At 48.4% G+C, this 21739-nt stretch overlaps 1 protein-coding gene across 3 annotated transcripts in view; it reads right to left on the bottom strand.

Moving 5' to 3' along the window:
* Positions 1–21739, bottom strand: part of DYM (dymeclin) — a 276200-nt gene that overhangs the window by 172884 nt on the left and 81577 nt on the right. For all 3 annotated transcript variants that reach the window (XM_083155293.1, XM_083155295.1, XM_083155294.1), the window contains exons 9-11: positions 11492–11674; positions 8146–8324; positions 5921–6046 (exon numbers count right to left, since the gene is read on the bottom strand). In XM_083155293.1, the coding sequence (XP_083011419.1) occupies positions 5921–6046; positions 8146–8324; positions 11492–11674 (488 nt within the window). The remainder of the gene's footprint in view (positions 1–5920; positions 6047–8145; positions 8325–11491; positions 11675–21739) is intronic.

Raw genomic sequence — 21739 nt, 5'->3', positions numbered from 1 at the left:
ATATTTACTGAGCTATGCAGCACCCAGGCAGCCATTCAGCAGGGCCACATGGTGATTGCACCAGCCAGATGGGTAGAGAGGTAAACAGGTAAAACAGTACAGATATAGGACACGTACAGATATATGCTAGATGTATCCTGATGGGGGACACGGACATGGAGCACACAGTGTAGGCCGCTGCTGTCAGGCTATGCACAGCAGAGGCGCAACACGCGGTGCGGGATAACAGGAATAAAATTTAAGAGAATACTACAGTGGCATACAAGGCAGTATTAAGACAGTGGTAAGGTCAATAAAATTATATTTCACATGCTAGCAATTCGATGAGAAACAGCCATCACAAAATATAAAAGCGTCTATATTTAGAAACGAACAGATCTAAAAATTTCTCCCATTTTCAAACAACGGCGTTCTGTCAGGGTAAAACGGGTTCGGGAGCACTTAGACGCTCGCACAGAGAGTTCAAAAAGGGAAACTGGCAGTTACTTAAGCACTTTATCCAATGTATGTAATGCACTTTATCCAACAGGACTCAAGGCGCTTTACAGACATCAGAACAATGCACATAATACATAGGATTTGGGGAGTGCAGCAATAGATAAGTCACATAAGAGAAAGCCTTGAGAGCACAGTAGGCACAATGCAGTGCTGGTGCAGGCATTTTGTATAATAACTTCCACAAGTTGTGTATTGTGTCTGTTTGCAGTTATAATGTCTAATACAAATGCACACAAAGACTACTTTCACTGCTGTTTATGGGAACACTTCTATAGTATATAGAGGGAAAGGAAAGAATTAGGCCAAAAGATGACCAGACATGATATAAATGTAATTGCAGCCTATGCAATCATTCAGAAAGACAGACATCACAAAGAACGTTACTCACTATGAACCAGTGACGTCACTGTGAACGCCACCTACCCATTCACTATGAACCACATTGGGAATACAACCTATCAACTCACCAGGAACCAGTGACATCACTGAGAATGCTGCTCATTCAGTAGGAACCAGTGTTATGACACTAAACTGTTTCAGCCACTCCTTGCCCAAACATTAAAAGTCAAAATGCACCAGCAGCGCCCTGCTAAAAAGCCTGCCCTCTCCCTTGCCTGCATGAATAGATGCTGTACGAGAGAGTGGTTGGTGAAACCATAGGTGCTGGGCACACACCTATTAGTGATGCGAACAGCTGGGGCATTAATGTAGTAGAGGGGGCCATTCCTCACCCAATAGTGACGTCAACGGGGTCTCGCCCCCTGTTCGTCAGGCCAGGCTCTTTTTAATATGCAAAATGCAGTGCCCTTGCATCCTAGTGGGAACACTACATCACTGAAAATGCAGCCTATCCATTCACTAGATACCAGTGACATTACCAATAGCGCAGACAATCCAGTCACTAGGAGACAGTGATGTCACAGAGTACAGCCTATCCATTTCACTAGATACCAGTGACATTACCAAGAGCGTAGCCAATCCAGTCACTAGGAAAAAGGGACATCACTGAGAATTCAGCCTATCCAGTCACTAGGAGACAGTGACATCACAGAGAATGCAGCCTATCCATTCACTAGATATGTACCGGTGACACATTACTGAGAATGCAGCCTATCCAGGCACTAGGAAAAAGTGACATCACTGAGAATTCAGCCTATCCAGTCACTGGGAGACAGTGACATCACAGAGAATGCAGCCTATCCATTCACTAGATATGTACCGGTGACTCATTACTGAGAATTCAGCCTATCCAGGCACTAGGAAAAAGTGACATCAACGAGAATGCAGCTTATCCAGTCACTAGGAGACAGTGACATCACAGAGAATGCAGCCTATCCATTCACTAGATACCGGTGACACATTACCGAGAACGCAGCCTATCCAGGCACTAGGAAAAAGTGACATCAATGAGAATGCAGCTTATCCAGTCACTAGAAGACAGTGATATCACAGAGAATGCAGCCTATCCATTCACTAGATATCGGTGATGTCACTGAGAATGCAGCCATTCCAATCACTAGGAGCGAGTGACATTAATATGACATCAACTAAAATGTTACTTATGCTGTTTAGCGAATGAAAATAAATTCTAAGTAAAAGGATGAATATAATTTCTGAGCATATCATGAAACCTATATATATGGAGAGTAATATTAAATAACCAGTAAGCCTGCTTTAAGCAAAAGCCTCTAACTGCCTTCTTACTGGCTGGGTTTTAAAAAAGTCAGTTATTACATAAGCTGCCAGAAATATAGACAGTGCAACAATGGCCTATCCGTATCCTCCCGCCTGAGTCAGCGAGTAAGTATGAAGCGCACGTAGCATCTCGTGTCCGTATCACAGCCCTCGCTGCATTATATTACAATATGCGTAAAGAATGTGGAACGGCTCCAAACATCACGAGGTCTCTCCTCAAACACTCAGACGGCGGCGATGTACTTTATTGCCGCAATAAAGAGAGAATGCTGCATTGTATTTTATCTCTAACAGCCACTTTCCTCGTTCACACCAGCCGTCGCTCGTCCCAGGTACTTTATGGTGTTTACGGTTTTCCTTTTCAAATAGACCGGAATACATTTCCTCAGTCGTGGCGCGGACATGGCGTCTGAGAGTCATGGCTGCTTCCAGCTGGTACAGATATGCGGAATCCAAGCAAACGCTTCATTTGTCTGGAGGAAGTCGTAACTGGTAGCTTCTATCTTCTTAAACAGGGACCTTCCAAAATTACATATGGCCAATGTCAGCATCTTAGTACAGTATCTTGTGGGGGAGGGAAGTGACACTGTAACCCCCCCCGCCCCCCATGCAGAGGACCCTCAGCCGCAGAACACTGACCTCATTGGTTCTCCCTCTTGTGCAGCAGCAGAAGTAAACACTTGTCAGCCAGAATATGAGCAGTATGGAACAAAGCTGCTTGACCAGAGGAGAGATAGAGGTGGGAGCGCTGTAAGTGACCCATGGATCCCCCCCCCACCCCCACCCCACCACCACCGCATTCCCCTGTGTAGGATTTGCCGGACATCTCACCCCAGCACGTGTCACTGACAATCCTCCGCCATCCCCATTGTGTATCTATCCACTAACATCTCCCCGCCCCTGGTCCTGCTATAAATCAGCTACGCTTAGGATAACGCCAACAGCTGGCGGCGCTCTCCCGGGACGTAAAGGGTCACGGTGTGTCTCCTGTAACATCCTATTACAACTGAAACATTGACGTCTTTATTCCACCAGTGCTGTGTAGTAGGAAGCGAACAGCGGAGCTTTGTAGCAGGTGATTGTTAGCTGTTCTATTATTTCCATATGAACAACATTACAAGCAAAGGGGGTTGCTAAGAGAGAAATCCAATAAAACTACACCAGTAAAAATGATTCTGGAAAAGGAACCCGGGAGGATTATCAGCTCCTTATGGAAACGTCACTGAGCTGTGAGCACACAGAACAGTCAGCAGCATGGGTGGGGTGATGGGTTTCACGTAATGAGAAATAATTACAAGTGATCCCACTTGGGGACCTTCCCAGCGGCATGACCGCACGACCCCGTTCCTGCCACCGGGAGGGGATCAGAGTCAGAGGTGGGGCATGCAAGCAAGTCCGACCTCCGTATCAGATACGATGCCCACGGGGCCACGCATTGGACCGGATGGGACATCAAATACATGTGATTTTGGCAGATTTCACCCGATTTCTCGACATGATCCATTGGAATCAGCCCAAGTGTATGGGGGGGGGGGGGGGGGGGGGGGGGCATAAAAACTACCCAGAAGTGAGTAATATGGAACAGTTATGCCCCTTTCCCACTGCAGCCTTAAAACGGTATTTTGCCGATTTTTGAGGGCAAACTACCGTTTAAGGCTGCAGTGGGAAAGCGCCAGAGTTGAAATACCGTTTAAAGTTAAACGGTATTTCAACCCGTTTTCAGAGCAGGGTTTTAGCCGGTAATCTACCGTTTAAGAGGCAATGGGAATGCCTCTTAAACGGTTTTACCAGCAGATGCAGCGAGGATGGCTCATATTTGAGCCATCATCGCTGAATCTGTATACAGCAGCCGGGCTGAAAGATGCGCGGCTTTCAATCCAGCTGTCTGCTCCCTCCCTTGCCACCCCCCTCCCCGCCCGCAGCATCATATACTCACCGCTGCTCACCGGCGCCGTCCCGCTGTCGCTCACCGGCGCCGTCCCGCTGTCAATCACCTCCCGGCAGTCCTGCTCCCCCGCCCAGCCACACATGCTGGGCGCTCCGCCCCTCCCGGCCTGCTCGCCACGCCCCCCGCCTGCTGAACACGGAGACCTGCTCGCCCCGCCCCCCCCGCTGAACACGGAGCCAGTAACGGAGTATCAGCCAGAAATATATACATTGCTGGCACAGGCCAGCAATGTATATATTATTGGTACCACTGCACACCAATGATTATTTATCAGCCAGTAATATATACATTGCTGGCACAGGCCAGCAATGTATATATTATTGGTACCACTGCACACCAATGATTAATTATCAGCCAGTAATATATACATTGCTGGCACAGGCCAGCAATGTATATATTACTAGCACCACTGCACACCAATGCTGTAAAAACGTTTTGAAGAGCTAAAACGTTTTACCTGCAATGGGAATGGGACTTAAATGGCATTTCAAACTGTAATCTGCTGCAGTGGGAATGCTAAATACCGTTTAAGATTACCTGTAACTTAAAACGGGTCTGCAGTGGGAAAGCAGCATTAATTAGATATATAAACAACCATTAAATGTATAATAAAAAATAATAATAAAAAACCCCAAAGAATATAAAGTTAACAAAAGAAATACCGTCTGTCGGCACATGTCGGCTAAAAAAAGAAACCGCCATGATAAACTTGTGTCGACCTTTTGACTGTCAACCTAATGCTTGTGTCAACCTTCCAATTCTGTCGACATATTTGATGCGTCGCACTAACCCAATGTTGACCTTCAGTGGTCGACCCAAAATGGTTGCTAAAGGGGGGTCGCACAAACCAGTAAAACCGGGGTCCAGGTATGGTCCGGTCAGTCAGAATCAGATCTTGCGGTGTCCGATCCACCTAGGGTGGTGGCACATCGTACGGGTTTCACTGTATATTGTGCAGCTTTTCAAAGGGGTTGAGATTCAATTCTTGCTGGGTTTAAATACCCTTTCTGAACTGTCAGCCAATCAGAACCCGGTGCACATAATCAACATGTGGACTCATATATAGAACAATATTCATAAATATGTATTTCAGAGTGAACAGAAGGAGGCGGAGCTTACATGCACTATTGTAATAGAATAAAAGAGGAATTTGAATGCATTGGTAAAAGGTTAACTGGTGTATTTTATGAGAACAGCCAATCCGGGCATCTGTTTCCCGGTAACTAGGCAACAGGCGCCGCTATCCGGTGGAAGTGTCAATGGGATCTCCCTGCTGGTGCGACACAGAGGCTTGGAGAAGGATCAATGTCTATTTTGATAGTTATTAGGTTGACAGGAAAAGGTCGACATGCAATTTCAACATTGTCAAAAGGACAGCATGCAAAACTTTTCCACATGAAAAGGTTAACATGAGTTTATACAGGTTGTTTTTTTTGGGGGGTGAAAATGTTACCACCTGAGCACGTGGACCCCAATCCACACATCGGGCCGGGTTCCTCGATCCGTAACTGCTGCGCTCAGCAGACTATACAGTTACCAGCGGAGCCCAGGCAAATGCTCAAGTATGAAAAAGTCCCAAAAATGGAGGAGGGGGGTATTGCAATAAACACGTTGATCGTTTGTCAATGTCGAACTCTTGGTTTGGACTTGTTGACTATCGACTTAGGCACGGTCAGTCTGCGAGTCACCCGGATACCTCGTCATGAGCACCGAGTCTAGAACACTGTACATATTGTATTGCTTCACAGTAACAACCCCAGACTGAGAGGGAAGGCTCACCACTTCATGGATGGACTGGTTGAAGCCATCGTCTTCCGTCAGGATGAGCAGGATGATGAGCGCCATGTAAACGTGGTGGGAGTTCCGCTCTTCCACGTGGTACAAAATCTCCAGTATGGGCACCACCTACAGACCAGGTGAGTGTTAGGTTAGTACATTGCAGCCTTATCACATGATCAGACATCAAACTCATTAGGAAGCAATTACAGTCAGTAATATCTACAGCTGTGCACCAGCTAGGTGATCTGGGGCATGTGACAGTTAGTAATGACTACAGCTGTGCAGTACCTAGGTGATCTGGGACATGTGACCATTAGTAATGACTACAGCTGTGCACCAGCTAGGTGATCTGGGACATATGACAATTAGTAATGACTACAGCTGTGCACCAGCTAGGTGATCTGGGACATGTGACAGTTAGTAATGACTACAGCTGTGCACCAGCTAGGTGGTCTGGGACATGTGACCATTAGTAATGACTACAGCTGTGCACCAGCTAGGTGATCTGGGACATGTGACCATTAGTAATGACTACAGCTGTGCACCAGCTAGGTGATCTGGGACATATGACAATTAGTAATGACTACAGCTGTGCACCAGCTAGGTGATCTGGGACATGTGACAGTTAGAGCTGTGCACCAGCTAGGTGATCTGGGACATGTGACAGTTAGTAATGACTACAGCTGTGCACCAGCTAGGTGGTCTGGGACATGTGACCATTAGTAATGACTACAGCTGTGCACCAGCTTGGTGATCTGGGACATGTGACCATTAGTAATGACTACAGCTGTGCACCAGCTAGGTGATCTGGGACATGTGACAGTTAGTAATATCTACAGCTGTGCACCAGCTAGGTTATCTGGGACATGTGACCATTAGTAATGACTACAGCTGTGCACCAGCTAGGTGATATGGGACATGTGACAGTTAGTAATGACTACAGCTGTCCACCAGCTAGGTGATCTGGGACATGTGACAGTTAGTAATATCTACAGCTGTGCACCAGCTAGGTGATCTAGGACATGTGACCATTAGTAATGACTACAGCTGTGCACCAGCTAGGTGATATAGGATGTGTGACAGTTGGTAATGACTACAGCTGTGCACCGGCTAGGTGATCTGGGACATGTGACAGTTAGTAATGACTACAGCTGTGCACCAGCTAGGTGATATAGGACATGTGACAGTTGGTAATGACTACAGCTGTGCACCAGCTAGGTGATATAGGACATGTGACAGTTGGTAATGACTACAGCTGTGCACTTGCTAGGTGATTTGGGAAACGTGGCCTGGTGGTAGATCTCGAGGACCGGTTTGGCCACCCTTGTTCTAAGGTACATACAGGTTCCATTATTATGGAAACAACATCCAAATATGTTACTTAGAGGGCAAGATCAACTAAGCCTTGAAAAGTGATAAAATAGAGAGTGATAAACCTCCAACCATTCAGCTCCTACTGATGTAGCGCTGCTCATCCAGCGCCAGGGCTCGCCAGACCACCCCCACTGGCGAGAGGCGCTACATCTGACTAGGACGCGTGAGTGTCCCACACGCACGTGCGTCCCAGTTTCCCATCGGTGGGAGGATGGGAACCCACTTCAGGGAGACGGGCAGGGTTAAAGGGGTGGGGGGGAGGCGGAACGCGACAGGGACTGGCGGCGAGGACCCGAGGGGAGCCCCGTTGTAAGGAGGCCGGCGCGTGGCGAATCCACCGCCAGCCCTTGCAAAGATGACAGCCACTTCATCTGTACCTGTCATCTATCAAACCCAGCCTGTGACATGGCAGGCAGGAGCGGATTGGCTGGTGGTTTATCACTCTCCATTTTATCACTTTTCAAGCTTAGTGCATCTGGCGCAGGGTGTCTCAGATTTGGACATTTGTAAGAAACGCTCTGTGCATAGATCACTCAGCATGTACCGCTGCCTAATGATTGGCCGCCTGTTATCTCTTAGAGTCAGTGACTATAGCTGGACACACACACGGGTGAGGCTGTTGTGATGCCAGATCGATGCCACTCCGGTCAGACAATGGTGGGCTGGATGTGGACAATGGCTGACCACATTCTGGTATACACATAGATCTGGGCACAATGTGCAAGTCAGCCGGTCAGTAACCATTGTTACATAAATATAATCTGAGATGTTCAATTATACTTGGTTTTATCAAATGTATGAAAGGTTTGGTTATCGTCTAGTAGAGGAAGTGAATGAGCAGAAACACTTACAAGGCTCTCCGTATCGGTCCGAGACAAGACGTACATCCTGACATTGCTGTTCTGGTGCAGCAGGGTATACAGCAGCAGCGTGGCCTGGTCAGACTTCTGCTGGTCACACAGGGCAGTATACAGGCTGTTGAAGTTTATCTGGAAGGAGTGAGCACTCGGGCTGAGTGGGACAGAGCTATCTGGAAGACAAACATGAAAGGAAACAAAAAAAGAACAAGTTGGATGTAGAAAAAACATGTCTTGTTACATATGAATTTCTGGTGTCCCTACTATGCACAGTACTAAGTGGGGTACCACAGTTATCGGTACTTAGGCCTCTTATTTTAAACTTATTCATCAAGGATATAGAAGCATAGAATGTGACGGCAGATAAGAACCACTTGGCCCATCTAGTCTCCCCCTTTTTTAAACATGTTACCTCAAACCCTTATTTGATCCTTATTTTTTTGTAAGGATATCAATACGCTTATCCCAAGCATGTTTACATTGGACTACTGTATTTGCCTCTACCACCTCTGATGGGAGGCTATTCCACTTATCTACTACTCTTTCTGTGAAGTAATTCTTCCTCACATTTCCCCTGAATCTTCCTCCCTCTAGTTTCAGTGCATGTCCTCGTGTTCTGCTGCTCCACTTCCTGTGAAGAATGTCTCCCACCTGTACCTTGTAAAACCCTTGATACAGTATATGTGAAAGTTTCTATCATGTCCCCCCTTTCCCTTCTCTGCTCTAAAGTATACATATTAGAATCTTTTAGTCTTTCCTGGTACGTTTTGTGATGTAGGCCATGCACCATTTTAGTTGCCCTTCTTTGTACAGATATGGCCTCCAGAACTGAACACAATACTCTAGATGAGGTCGTACCAATGACCTATACAGTGGCATTATTACTTCTTTCTTTCTACTGCTGATACCTCTCCCTATGCAACCAAGCATCTGAATTGCCTTCTTCATTGCTTTGTTACATTGCCTACCTGCTTTTAAGTCCCCTGAAATAGTGACACCTAGATCCCTCTCTTCCTCAGTAGTTTCCATTTTAGTGCCATTTATTCTATATTTAGTCTTCGGATTTTTGAGACCCAAGTGCATGATTTTGCATTTTTTGGCATTAAACTGTTGTTGGCATGCTCTTGACCATTCCTCTAATCTACCTCAGGGTTGCCGACCCTCCCAGAATTTCCGGGAGTCTCCCGAAAATCGGGTCCCAGCCCCCCGGAAGGGTGGGCAACCCTCCCGGATTCAGGGGGACCCCCCCCCCCCCCGATGTTCCCCGGATCGCGGCATTAAAATGCCGCAATCCTCGGGTCTCAAAGAAGGGGGCGGAGCTAAAATGGCACAATTACGTCATTTTAGCCCCGCCCACTCCACGGAGATCCGTGAATTCGTTGGTTTGCCATCATGGGGGTGGGGCTTAGTGATGTCAGCCCCCCTGGGCGGCTGCTGAAACTCTCCGGGCTTCTCCCGTAGAGGAGAATAATAAAGTCGGCAACCCTGATCTGCCTAGATCCTCAATCATTTGTTTTACCCCTCCTGGTGTGTCTACCCTGTTGCATACCTTTGTTTCATCTGCAAAAAGGCACATTTTACCCTCAATTCCATTTGCAATATCACCAACAAAGATATTAAAAAGCACCGGTCCAAGTACAGATCCCTGGGGTACTCCACTGGTAACCTTTCTCTCCTGTGACTTCACTCCATTTACTACAACTCTGTTTTCTGTCCTGCAACCACGCTCGTATCCATTCAACCATTTTAGAATCCAATCCCAAGCTTTCAAGTTTAACAGTCTGCGATGTTGGACAGTGTCAACAGCCTTACTAAAGTCTAAACAAGCTACAGCTACAGCCCCACCTTGATCTATTACTTTAGTCACCCAGTCAAAAAAAGTAAATAAAATTTGTTTAACATGATCTTCCCCCAGTAAACCCATGCCGTTTAGCATCCTGTTGCTGGTTTTGAGATATTCTATAACTCTGTTTTAATAATGTTTCCATTAATTTCCCTACTATGTATTAAGGCTCACTGGTTGCTTACCTCTTCCTTGCTTCCACTTTTGTGCAGTGGGACTACATTTGCTACTTCCAGTCCTCTGGGATTACTCCAGTAGCTAGTGACTGGTTGAAAAATTCTATTAATGGTTTTACCAGCTCCCCTTTAAGCTCTTTTAGTATCCTTGGATGTATCCCATCTGGCCCCAGTTATTTATCCACTTTCAGTTTTGAGGTATAAAAAAGACCTGGTGTAATGAATGTTTGTCGATATGCTGTTGGTGTATTCTATGTTTGTTATTATGCTGTTGGTGTAATGTTTATTACGCTGTTGTTGTAATATATGTTTGTTATTACGCTGCTGTTGTAATATGTTTGTTATAACGCTGCTGGTGTAATATATGTTTGTTATTACGCTGTTTGTGTAATATATGTTTGTTATTACGCTGTTGTTGTAATATATGTTTGTTATTATGCTGTTGGTGTAATATATGTTTTTTTGTTATGCTGCTGGTGTAATATATGTTTTTTATTACGCTGCTGGTGTAATATATGTTTGTTATTACGCTGTTTGTATAATAAATGTTTGTTATTACGCTGCTGGTGTAATATATGTTGGTTGTCATGCTGCTGGTATAATATATGTTTGTTCTTACGCTGCTGGTATAATATATGTTTGTTCTTACGCTGCTGGTATAATATATGTTTGTTGTTACGCTGCTGGTATAATATATGTTTGTTGTTACGCTGCTGGTATAATATATGTTTGTTGTTACGCTGCTGGTATAATATATGTTTGTTGTTACGCTGCTGGTATAATATATGTTTGTTGTTACGCTGCTGGTATAATATATGTTTGTTGTTACGCTGCTGGTATAATATATGTTTGTTGTTACGCTGCTGGTATAATATATGTTTGTTGTTACGCTGCTGGTATAATATATGTTTGTTGTTACGCTGATGGTATAACGTATGTTTGTTGTTACGCTGCTGGTATAATATATGTTTGTTGTTACGCTGCTGGTATAATATATGTTTGTTGTTACGCTGATGGTATAACGTATGTTTGTTGTTACGCTGCTGGTATAATATATGTTTGTTGTTACGCTGCTGGTATAATATATGTTTGTTGTCATGCTATTGGTATAACGTATGTTTGTTATTACGCTGCTGGTATAATATATGTTTGTTGTTACGCTGCTGGAATAATATATGTTTGTTGTTACGCTGCTGGTATAAAATATGTTTGCTGTCATGCTATTGGTATAACGCATGTTTGTTATTACGCTGCTGGTATAATATACGTTATTACGCTGTGGGTGTAACGTGTTTGTTACTATGCTGCAGAGATAACATACCTTGTGTGTTCCGAAAGGACATGATTGCCTCTCGGAAAGGATTGGGACAGTCTGGCGCATCAGTTAAGTTGGCGAGTACCAGCAGTAGGAGCAGACTTTGGTTTGCAAGGGGTGAGGACTGCTCCTGTAAGGGGGTCGGCTTACTCCCCACTCCACCCAACGTCAAAACTGTCCATATTCCACCTGAAAAACAACGTAATGTCCATATTAGTGAGATCGGACACCACCTGCACGTATTTATAACAAAAGCCCATTGCAGAGAGGGTTACTCCTAATGGATGCAGCCACCTTGTGTCTTATTCATCGTACAGAGGAGACATCAGTGCGGAATGTGGCTACAGGAACACCAGTAATTGTTATGTGCCGGTGAGCGTAGGATCAGCAATATAACGCAGATGTAATATGGCGCGCAGTACAGCTATCCTAGGGCTGTGTAATGCCGCCTCTGGTATACCCCTGACCCGTTACATCCCACTGGTGTGTATACCCGCAGACCTTTAAGCGGATACTTCGAACACTTGATTTACCGGATTAACATTCCATTCGTGCATAGCTAAAATGCACAGTTTAGAAATCCCCATAGGTGAAAATTTCTAACAATTACCCTAGAAAATGAAGCCCACTGACTGACGCCAAATGGTCCCACCCAACATCAGCTGTACAACAAGCACGCGATGGTGAGGTCATGCAGTAAGGTAGTGAACTGCCCTCACAGCCTGTAATGTGTGCCATGCAAGGGAAACATTCCAGTGCGCTTACATCGCCTGCTTCTACCAGGACAGGGGGAGCAGCTATCAGCATGGCGCTGTACAGTGTTATAGAGCAGCCTCATCTCCTCATTCTCTGGACTATGCACCCCGGGCTAGTGCATCCCCCTTCTCAGGACTATGCACCCCGAGCTAGTGCATCACCCTTCTCAGGACTAGGTACCCCGAGCTAGTGCATCCCCCTTCTCAGGACTAGGTACCCCGAGCTAGTGCATCCCCCTTCTCAGGACTAGGTACCCCCAGCTAGTGCATCCCCCTTCTCAGGACTAGGTACCCCCAGCTAGTGCATCCCCCTTCTCAGGACTAGGCACCCCCAGCTAGTGCATCCCCCTTCTCAGGACTAGGTACCCCCAGCTTGTGAATCCCCCTTCTCAGGACTAGGCTCCCCCAGCTTGTGCATCCCCCTTCTTAGGACTAGGCTCCCCCAGCTTGTGCATCCCCCTTCTCAGGACTATGCACGCCAGCGTGTGCATCCCCCTTCTCAGGACCAGACACCCCGGGCTAGTGCATCCCCCTTCTCAGGACTATGCACCCCGGGCTAGTGCATCCCCCTTCTCAGGACTAGGCTCCCCCAGCTAGTGCATCCCCCTTCTCAGGACTAGGTACCCCGAGCTAGTGCATCCCCCTTCTCAGGACTAGGTACCCCCAGCTAGTGCATCCCCCTTCTCAGGACTAGGCTCCCCCAGCTAGTGCATCCCCCTTCTCAGGACTAGGTACCCCCAGCTAGTGCATCCCCCTTCTCAGGACTAGGCTCCCCAGCTAGTGCATCCCCCTTCTCAGGACTAGGCTCCCCCAGCTTGTACATCCCCCTTCTCAGGACTAGGCTCCCCCAGCTTGTGCATCCCCCTTCTCAGTACTAGGTACCCCGATCTTGTGCATCCCCCTTCTCAGGACTAGGCTCCCCCAGCTAGTGCATCCCCCTTCTCAGGACTAGGCTCCCCCAGCTAGTGCATCCCCCTTCTCAGGACTAGGCTCCCCCAGCTAGTGCATCCCCCTTCTCAGGACTAGGCTCCCCCAGCTAGTGCATCCCCCTTCTCAGGACTAGGCTCCCCCAGCTAGTGCATCCCCCTTCTCAGGACTAGGCTCCCCCAGCTAGTGCATCCCCCTTCTCAGGACTAGGCTCCCCCAGCTAGTGCATCCCCCTTCTCAGGACTAGGCTCCCCAGCTAGTGCACCCCCCTTCTCAGGACTAGGCTCCCCAGCTTGTGCATCCCGCTTCTCAGGACTAGGCTCCCCCAGCTTGTACACTCCCCTTCTCAGGACTAGGCTCCCCCAGCTTGTGCATCCCCCTTCTCAGGACTAGATACCCCCAGCTAGTGCATCCCCCTTCTCAGGACTAGGCTCCCCAGCTAGTGCATCCCCCTTCACAGGACTAGGCTCCCCAGCTTGTGCATCCCGCTTCTCAGGACTAGGCTCCCCCAGCTTGTGCATCCCCCTTCTCAGGACTAGGCTCCCCCGGGCTAGTGCATCCCCCTTCTCAGGACTAGGCTCCCCCAGCTAGTGCATCCCCCTTCTCAGGACTAGGCTCCCCCAGCTAGTGCATCCCCCTTCTCAGGACTAGGCTCCCCCAGCTTGTGCATCCCCCTTCTCAGGACTAGGCTCCCCCAGCTGGTGCATCCCAATTCTCAGGACCAGACACCCCCAGCTAGTGCATCCCGCTTCTCAGGACTAGGCTCCCCCAGCTGGTGCATCCCCCTTCTCAGGACTAGGCACCCCCAGCTTGTGCATCCCCCTTCTCAGGACTAGGCACCCCCAGCTAGTGCATCCCCCTTCTCAGGACTAGGCTCCCCAGCTAGTGCATCCCGCTTCTCAGGACTAGGTACCCCGAGCTAGTGCATCCCCCTTCTCAGGACCAGACACCCCCAGCTAGTGCATCCCCCTTCTCAGGACCAGACACCCCCAGCTAGTGCATCCCACTTCTCAGGACTAGGCTCCCCCAGCTGGTGCATTCCCCTTCTCAGGACCAGACACCCCCAGCTAGTGCATCCCCCTTCTCAGGACTAGGCACCCCAGCTTGTGCAACCTCCTCAGGACTAGGCTCCCCCAGCTAGTGCATCCCCCTTCTCAGGACTAGGCACCCCAGCTAGTGCACCCCCCTTCTCAGGACTAGGCTCCCCAGCTTGTGCATCCCGCTTCTCAGGACTAGGCTCCCCCAGCTTGTACACTCCCCTTCTCAGGACTAGGCTCCCCCAGCTTGTGCATCCCCCTTCTCAGGACTAGGTACCCCCAGCTAGTGCATCCCCCTTCTCAGGACTAGGCTCCCCAGCTAGTGCATCCCCCTTCACAGGACTAGGCTCCCCAGCTTGTGCATCCCGCTTCTCAGGACTAGGCTCCCCCAGCTTGTGCATCCCCCTTCTCAGGACTAGGCTCCCCCGGGCTAGTGCATCCCCCTTCTCAGGACTAGGCTACCCAGCTTGTGCATCCCCCTTCTCAGGACTAGGCTCCCCCAGCTAGTGCATCCCCCTTCTCAGGACTAGGCTCCCCCAGCTTGTGCATCCCCCTTCTCAGGACTAGGCTCCCCCAGCTGGTGCATCCCAATTCTCAGGACCAGACACCCCCAGCTAGTGCATCCCGCTTCTCAGGACTAGGCTCCCCCAGCTGGTGCATCCCCCTTCTCAGGACTAGGCACCCCCAGCTTGTGCATCCCCCTTCTCAGGACTAGGCACCCCCAGCTTGTGCATCCCCCTTCTCAGTACTAGGCACCCCAGCTAGTGCATCCCCCTTCTCAGGACTAGGCACCCCCAGCTTGTGCATCCCCCTTCTCAGGACTAGGTACCCCGAGCTAGTGCATCCCCCTTCTCAGGACCAGACACCCCCAGCTAGTGCATCCCCCTTCTCAGGACTAGGCACCCCAGCTTGTGCAACCTCCTCAGGACTAGGCTCCCCCAGCTTGTGCATCCCCCTTCTCAGGACTAGGCACCCCAAGCTAGTGCATCCCTGTTCACCAATGTTACATGGCAGCTGTTCCATACGCTGTATGTTGTGTAGGTGGCAAATTGCAAAATTATAAATACCTCAGCCTCGATACGTGCGCACACACACAGATACTTGGACCTCGGTACGCGCACACATCACTGGATCCCTGTACACACGCACACCTCTGGATCTCGGTATACACACATTACTGGATCTCGGTACATGCACACCTCTGGATCTCGGTATACACACATTACTGGATCTCGGTACATGCACAATTCTGGATCTCGGTATACACACATTACTGGATCCCTGTACACACGCACACCTCTGGATCTCGGTATACACACATTACTGGATCTCGGTACGCGCACACCTCTGGATCTCGGTATACACACATCACTGGATATCGGTACATGCAGCACACTCCTGACACACGCACCCTGACCACATGAGGCTCTTATCATTGTGCACCAAGGATGAACCCTACCAACTACTATACACACCAGTAGGGATCATAGCGTCACCCCAAAAGCTCCTCGTGCACAAGATCGACATGGGCAAAAAGACAGAACACTCAGAAGGTCAACACGGCAATAGTCAACGCATGAAAAAGTCAACATGAGTTTTTCAATTTTGTTTGTGTCAATTTTGTGCCCCCCCCCCCCATTAGTGTATTGCGTACCCTGGTCTGGCTGTTTCAGGCCAGGTCCCTCATTCCACTACTACTGCGCTCTGCACACTTTACCGTTCCCAATCGTAGTATACGGGAATCGTCTAAAAAAAATTATTAAAAAGGGAAACCGCATGTCGACATTGCATGCGTCGACCATTATGAGGTCGATCTATCGTCCATGTCGACCCAACGTATGTTGACCAATAGTGAATGACGTATTTACATGTCCACCCATAGTCCGGTTCCCCAGCTTTTGAAATTCTCTCTGTGTTTTGTTGCCTGAACTCCCGCATCCCACGGATTGCCGACGTGAAGTGTTACTTAGATGAATTTGCTCCAAGCAGCCGTGGAAAGCGAGCCAGCGGCAGGAGAGAACACCGCCCCAACACTTCTCCGTTAAGCGTTTCCCATATTGATCAGTAAACACCACTTAATAGCACTAATTTATCTGCGAATTAATCACCAGAACGGTCAGGGCAGGGACTTGGGGTGCGATAATAAACCTTAAGAGTGCATTCCTCAGCATCCCCCTCGTTCAGGCCCGTCCAGCCTCGGCGCACTGCGCTGCCAACTCACACTGAAATACGAGATCTTGTTTACATGAATTAAACTAAGCTCTTTTCATGTTAAAAAGAAGAAGAGAAAAAGCCAGATATTTCTCGTCTTGACACGGGCCCAAGAGCTCTGGTGCTGCCAATGTTTCATATTGCTAAAATAACAGAACAATATTTACTTCTCACTGGCAGAAATACAATATTTCAGAAGGTAGGAGAGCTCCGGCACTTGGGCGACGGAGCGTAAGACAAAGCGATGCCTCGAGACGTGTAAACGCAAAACAAAGCGATACACAATCATTTGTGCTATAATTTCCCTGTATGTCAGATTGCTTGGTTACTAATGTGTCACGCAGCCCAAGAATACGTAACTCCACGAGGAATGTAAGGAACGAGCACAGCAGGACAATAGCAACTAGGCGGCTGATCATGGTGTACAGCGGGTGTCTTAAGTGGCGAGACCCCCTTCTGTCCTCTCTACGGCCCTGCCTGTGAGAGAGGGAGGCTTGGGTCACCTCTGAGCTGACCCCGGCCCAGCACGAAATCTCTCGTACTCCTGGTGGTCCAATCCGCCCCTGGTCCTCACATAGGACTCCAAAATTAAGAAGACATTAACCAGTATGAATGACCAAAGGTCTGACCAGAATATGAGAAGATAGGAAAAGGCCAGTGATCACAGCAGCTAAGTCTCTGTATTATGGAATTCAGACAATAAAATCGATCAAATGTTCAAAGTATCATAGTTCAGACAGCAGGGTAGAGTTGTGGTGCGCATTACTGCCACACAGCACTGAGGTCATGAGTTCAATTGCTGGCCAAGGCCCAGAGCCAATCAAAAAATAGGGCAGGTAAGACTACAGCTGGCCACACGCACACTGGTTGTACCACATCTGCTTCTATCTTTCCAATTTATAGTTTAACATTTTCATATAATATTTAGGTTAAAATAGGTCTACCTTTCATTGTGAGACATCACATCAGCAGATACAGTTGATAACTGACAGTTTTCTACACAGCAGTAACCTTTCTACCAAAGCTGAGTGACATCACAATGGCTGTTTATGATGTGAGCAAGTCACAAGATCAGCAAACAGGTGAAAAATAACATTCTTACTGCACTTTACCATTACTATTCATCTATTCATAATTTATATATCCAGGGCCAGATTAAAAATGGGGCGGCTGGAACTACAGATATAGGGCTCCACATTTAAAAGTCCTATGGCCATGATGGCAAGATGATGACCAGTTGCCCATCTTGCCACACTGTCAGCCATTTGTATTAAACTTGTATTTGTATATTCCTGACAAAATAATGCAATTTTTAGGCTTTTACATATTCAGGGAGACATTGGGGCGGGTTGTGTATTGGTGGACACACCCACATGGTTCTGGCCACACCCACAAAGCACCGGTCACTGCTCTTCCATCTCTCAATAAAGGAATTTGGTCACTTTGAGCCCCAGACTAGTGGCCCTAAATCCTACCCTGCCAAGGCCCTATCTGTGTGGAGTTTGTATGTATCTTGATAGTCTAGTTTGTTTCTTCCTGGTGCTCTGCGCTTCCTCTCACAATCAAAACATATAAAGCAGCTGTTGTTGAACTACACATCCCAGCATGCCCTGCATCAGTTTTAGCATGGCCAAATAGCAAAACTGTAGCAGGGTATGCTGGGATGTGTAGTTCAACAACATCTGTCAAGTTTAGCCATCGCTGATATAAAAAAAGGTTAATTGGCTTCCTGCAAAAAATAAATCACCATATTGTGTACATGTGGCAGGGAACAGACTGTAAATGACTGTGTTGTCAGCATTCAAGCGTTAAATGCCTGGTTGCTATGGGTTACGATACATTTTCTGCATGCACCACCATAACGGCATGAGGATATTTGGCAATACGCTGTAAACTATCTTACAGTAAAGAGGAGTTGTGTTTATAACGGTCTGAGTACACAAGTGACTCTGTACGGCTGCTGTACAGCGATGACAAAGCACAAAGACCATGTTGTGACAATTTCAGCTTAAAGTCCTGTCCTATTTTTAAGACCCATTTCCTGTGTTTTCAGTGTCTGCCGAACTCTTCCGCTGACTTCTGCACTTTCCTAGACCAAGGGAAAAAGCAGTGTTTTCTGATTTTTTTTTTTTTTTATGGACCGGTTATAGTTTTGCCTAAAAAGGTAGCAATCTCCATAAACTGTAACCTCAGGTAATAAGCAGTACTGTGAGTCAGCGAGCAGGAAAACATTTCCAGTCACCATTAGACTTTGTACATGCACTATATATACCGGATGTTGTCCTGACCAAATTTATCACCACTGGACAGTTAAAAAAAAATTGAAAATGTCAAAAATTTTGCATGAATGACAGAAGTCTGTAGGTGTCTTCTCCTAGGGTTTGTGTGTTGAAAATTTACATAGCGCCTGGCCCCTGAGCGGCATACCCAAGCCAGACAGGGGCCCAGCTGTATGGCATACCCACCCCAGACAGGACTCAGCTGTGTTGGATAGTCGCAGCATACAGAGACCAGCTGTGAGGCATACCCACGCCAGTCAGGGCCCAGCTGTGTTGGATACCCACGCCAGACAGGGACCAGCTGTGCGGCATACCTGCCCCAGACAGAGGCCCAGCTGTGCAAGAAACCCACCCAAGACAGGGTCCAGCTGTGCAGCATACCCACACCAGACAGGGCCCAGTTGTGCAAGAAACCCACCCAAGACAGGGACCAGCTGTGTGGGACACCCGCCCCAGCCAGGGACCAGCTGTGTGGGACACCCGCCCCAGCCAGGGACCAGCTGTGCTTCATACCCACCCCAGACAGGACCCAGCTGTGCTTCATACCCACCCCAGACAGGACCCAGCTGTGCAAGACACCCGCACCAGACAGGAGCCCAGCTGTACGGCATACTCGCCCCAGCTGTGCGGGACCCCCGCCCCACACAGGGCCCAGCTGTGCGACATACCCGAAAATCACAATGGACTGTTGGCTGTATTCAGATATGTGTAACACTACTGCCCCCTATAACTAAACTCTGTTACTGTACATAGAGGCCGATTCATACCCGGTGGATGGGCGGGAGCGAACGGCTTTGGTGACTTTTGCAGTCACTGGGCCTTTCACTCGAGGAGGGGTGGAAAGGGGACAGGCATGTGGCCTTGCAAGAGGGGGTGGGGGTGGGAGACACCCAGCCTTTTATGGGTGTGCGGGGCAGTGTTTACCTGTCAGCAAGACTAGTGAGCAGGTCTGAATTAGGCCCACAATACCTCAGAAGAATAGCAGCCTTGCTTTATTTTATTTCTTAATTATCTTATATAAAAGTTGTGCTTGGTATGGGCGCAGGTCCCTTCTATATGACGTGCCTTATTTGTGATTGCTGTGTGGTAACCCCGCACAACAGAACAATGTGCCGGAATCTGTCCTTGCTGAATAAGCTAACAGCGATGGCAGGCCCGCGCGCCATGTGTGGCGGCACTGTACACAAATGACAGGGTGAGTTAAGATATCGGGACCTTGTGACCGACCTATGTACATCACTGGCACCAGAGTGACTAGACCCAGTCTCCAGCCTCTGAGCCTTGGCATGGCTACTTCCTGACTGACTGGACACATTCCCAAACCTCGCAGCTCCCCCTCTCACTGTCCCCTATGCCTCCTGTAATCACTTTATTCCCCCCCTTGGATGTTTAGTTAGCCAGTTCCACATACATAATAAGCTAGTGTCTCCAAAGTCAATACACTCTCACAGATAAAATAAAATAGACATGGCTTAATCCGGACAAGAAGCATTTTGTATGGGGGGGTTGTTGTTAGAGCTGAACAACATTGCAAGCTTTCCCACGGTTAACCCTTTTACTGACACCATTACAGCTGGGTTTCATGTTGTATGCGGGAAGACAATGACCAGGTGAATTTTGTGTTTTCACTTCTGACACCCCCCCCCCCCCCCGCACCATGTACCCCATCTCCTTTAGCACTAACTGGCTCTGTCGCTTCTTTCACAGTAGCTACTAGCACAGGGCTGGGCAACACCGGCCCTCCATATGTTGATGAACTACACATCCCAGCATGCAGTGCAGCACAACGGGGGCAGGAAGATGTGACCACACAATTTAGTCACATGATGTGCGGGGGTGCACGTTACACGATGGTTGTGCGTAGTTGTCGCAGGGAACGTAATTGCGCAAATAATCATGTAGTGCAATTAGATGCTGGCAGTCACAATACGGACACCTGTATCCCGACCACCGCCAGAAAAGCGGAGATGGCATCCGAACGTAAGTATGTGGACAGCGATATCATTACCCCGGGGGTTTGAGGGTTAGGTTTAACCACTAGTGCGGGACTTATGCTGCCCATACATATGTGAGATATTGCATGCAATCATTCGATTTCGACCACATCTGGCCGATAAATCGAACGATTGCATGCATTTTTAAGCTGACATTCGATGTGATGCTGAATCAATAGATATTATGAGCTGCACATAATATTTATTGAATTGCATGAGCAATTGCATGTGGTTTTTAACCACATGCGATTGCTCGAAAGCAATCAGTGGCGAGTTCGGGGAGCGGGGCTGAGATGGGGACCGGAGCGCTGGCGGGGAGCCGGAGGGACTCAGCAGCAGCAGGGGAGTCATGGCGGCTGTGTAGCGGGGACTGGAGTGGTGGAGTTTTCAGGCGGCGAGACTCGGCAGCGGCAGCAGATGACTTTGAAACACTGGACAGCCCATTGATTGGCTGAGGCCGCTGAGAGATAGAGCTCTCTCAGCCAATCAGAGGGCCGTCCCAGTGTTTCAAAGTCAACTGCTGCTGACAAGTCCCGCCGCCTGAAAGCTCCACCGCTATGGTCCCCAGCACCGGCCCCGCCTACACAGCCCCACACCAACCCTCTTTCAGCACCTGATGTCCATCGCAGGATGGCATGTGACATCAGGTGCTCCACTGGGCACCACTTGATGCGATCAGATGCAATGGGGCAGCTGCATCCCCCATGCAGCTGCTTGTTTGGGAACCATTGCACTGTGATACATATAGATGCCGGCGATCATAATTCCGACCTTGGTATACTGATGGAGGGAATATCCCCCCCCCCCCCCCTAAACCTAATGCTGCCCATACACTTATGCGATCAGATGCGATGGGACACAGGTTAGAGGTCTAGGACCAAATTAAATCTTTATTATGTGACAGGAAAAATCAGTGCTGGGGGCAACCAATCAGAAACCAAGTCTGCTGCCACATAGACCTACCCTAAGGATGATGGGTATAGGTCACAGGGTCGACACTATTACGGTCAACATACATTGGGTCGACCATGAAAGGTCGATGCGACTAAGG

The sequence above is a fragment of the Crinia signifera genome, chromosome 1 (assembly GCF_055691185.1).
Source record: "Crinia signifera chromosome 1, ASM5569118v1, whole genome shotgun sequence".
Classification (NCBI taxonomy): Eukaryota; Metazoa; Chordata; class Amphibia; order Anura; family Myobatrachidae; genus Crinia; species Crinia signifera.
The sequence above is the reverse complement of the archived record's forward strand: the minus strand, read 5'-3'. Positions and strand labels throughout refer to the sequence as shown.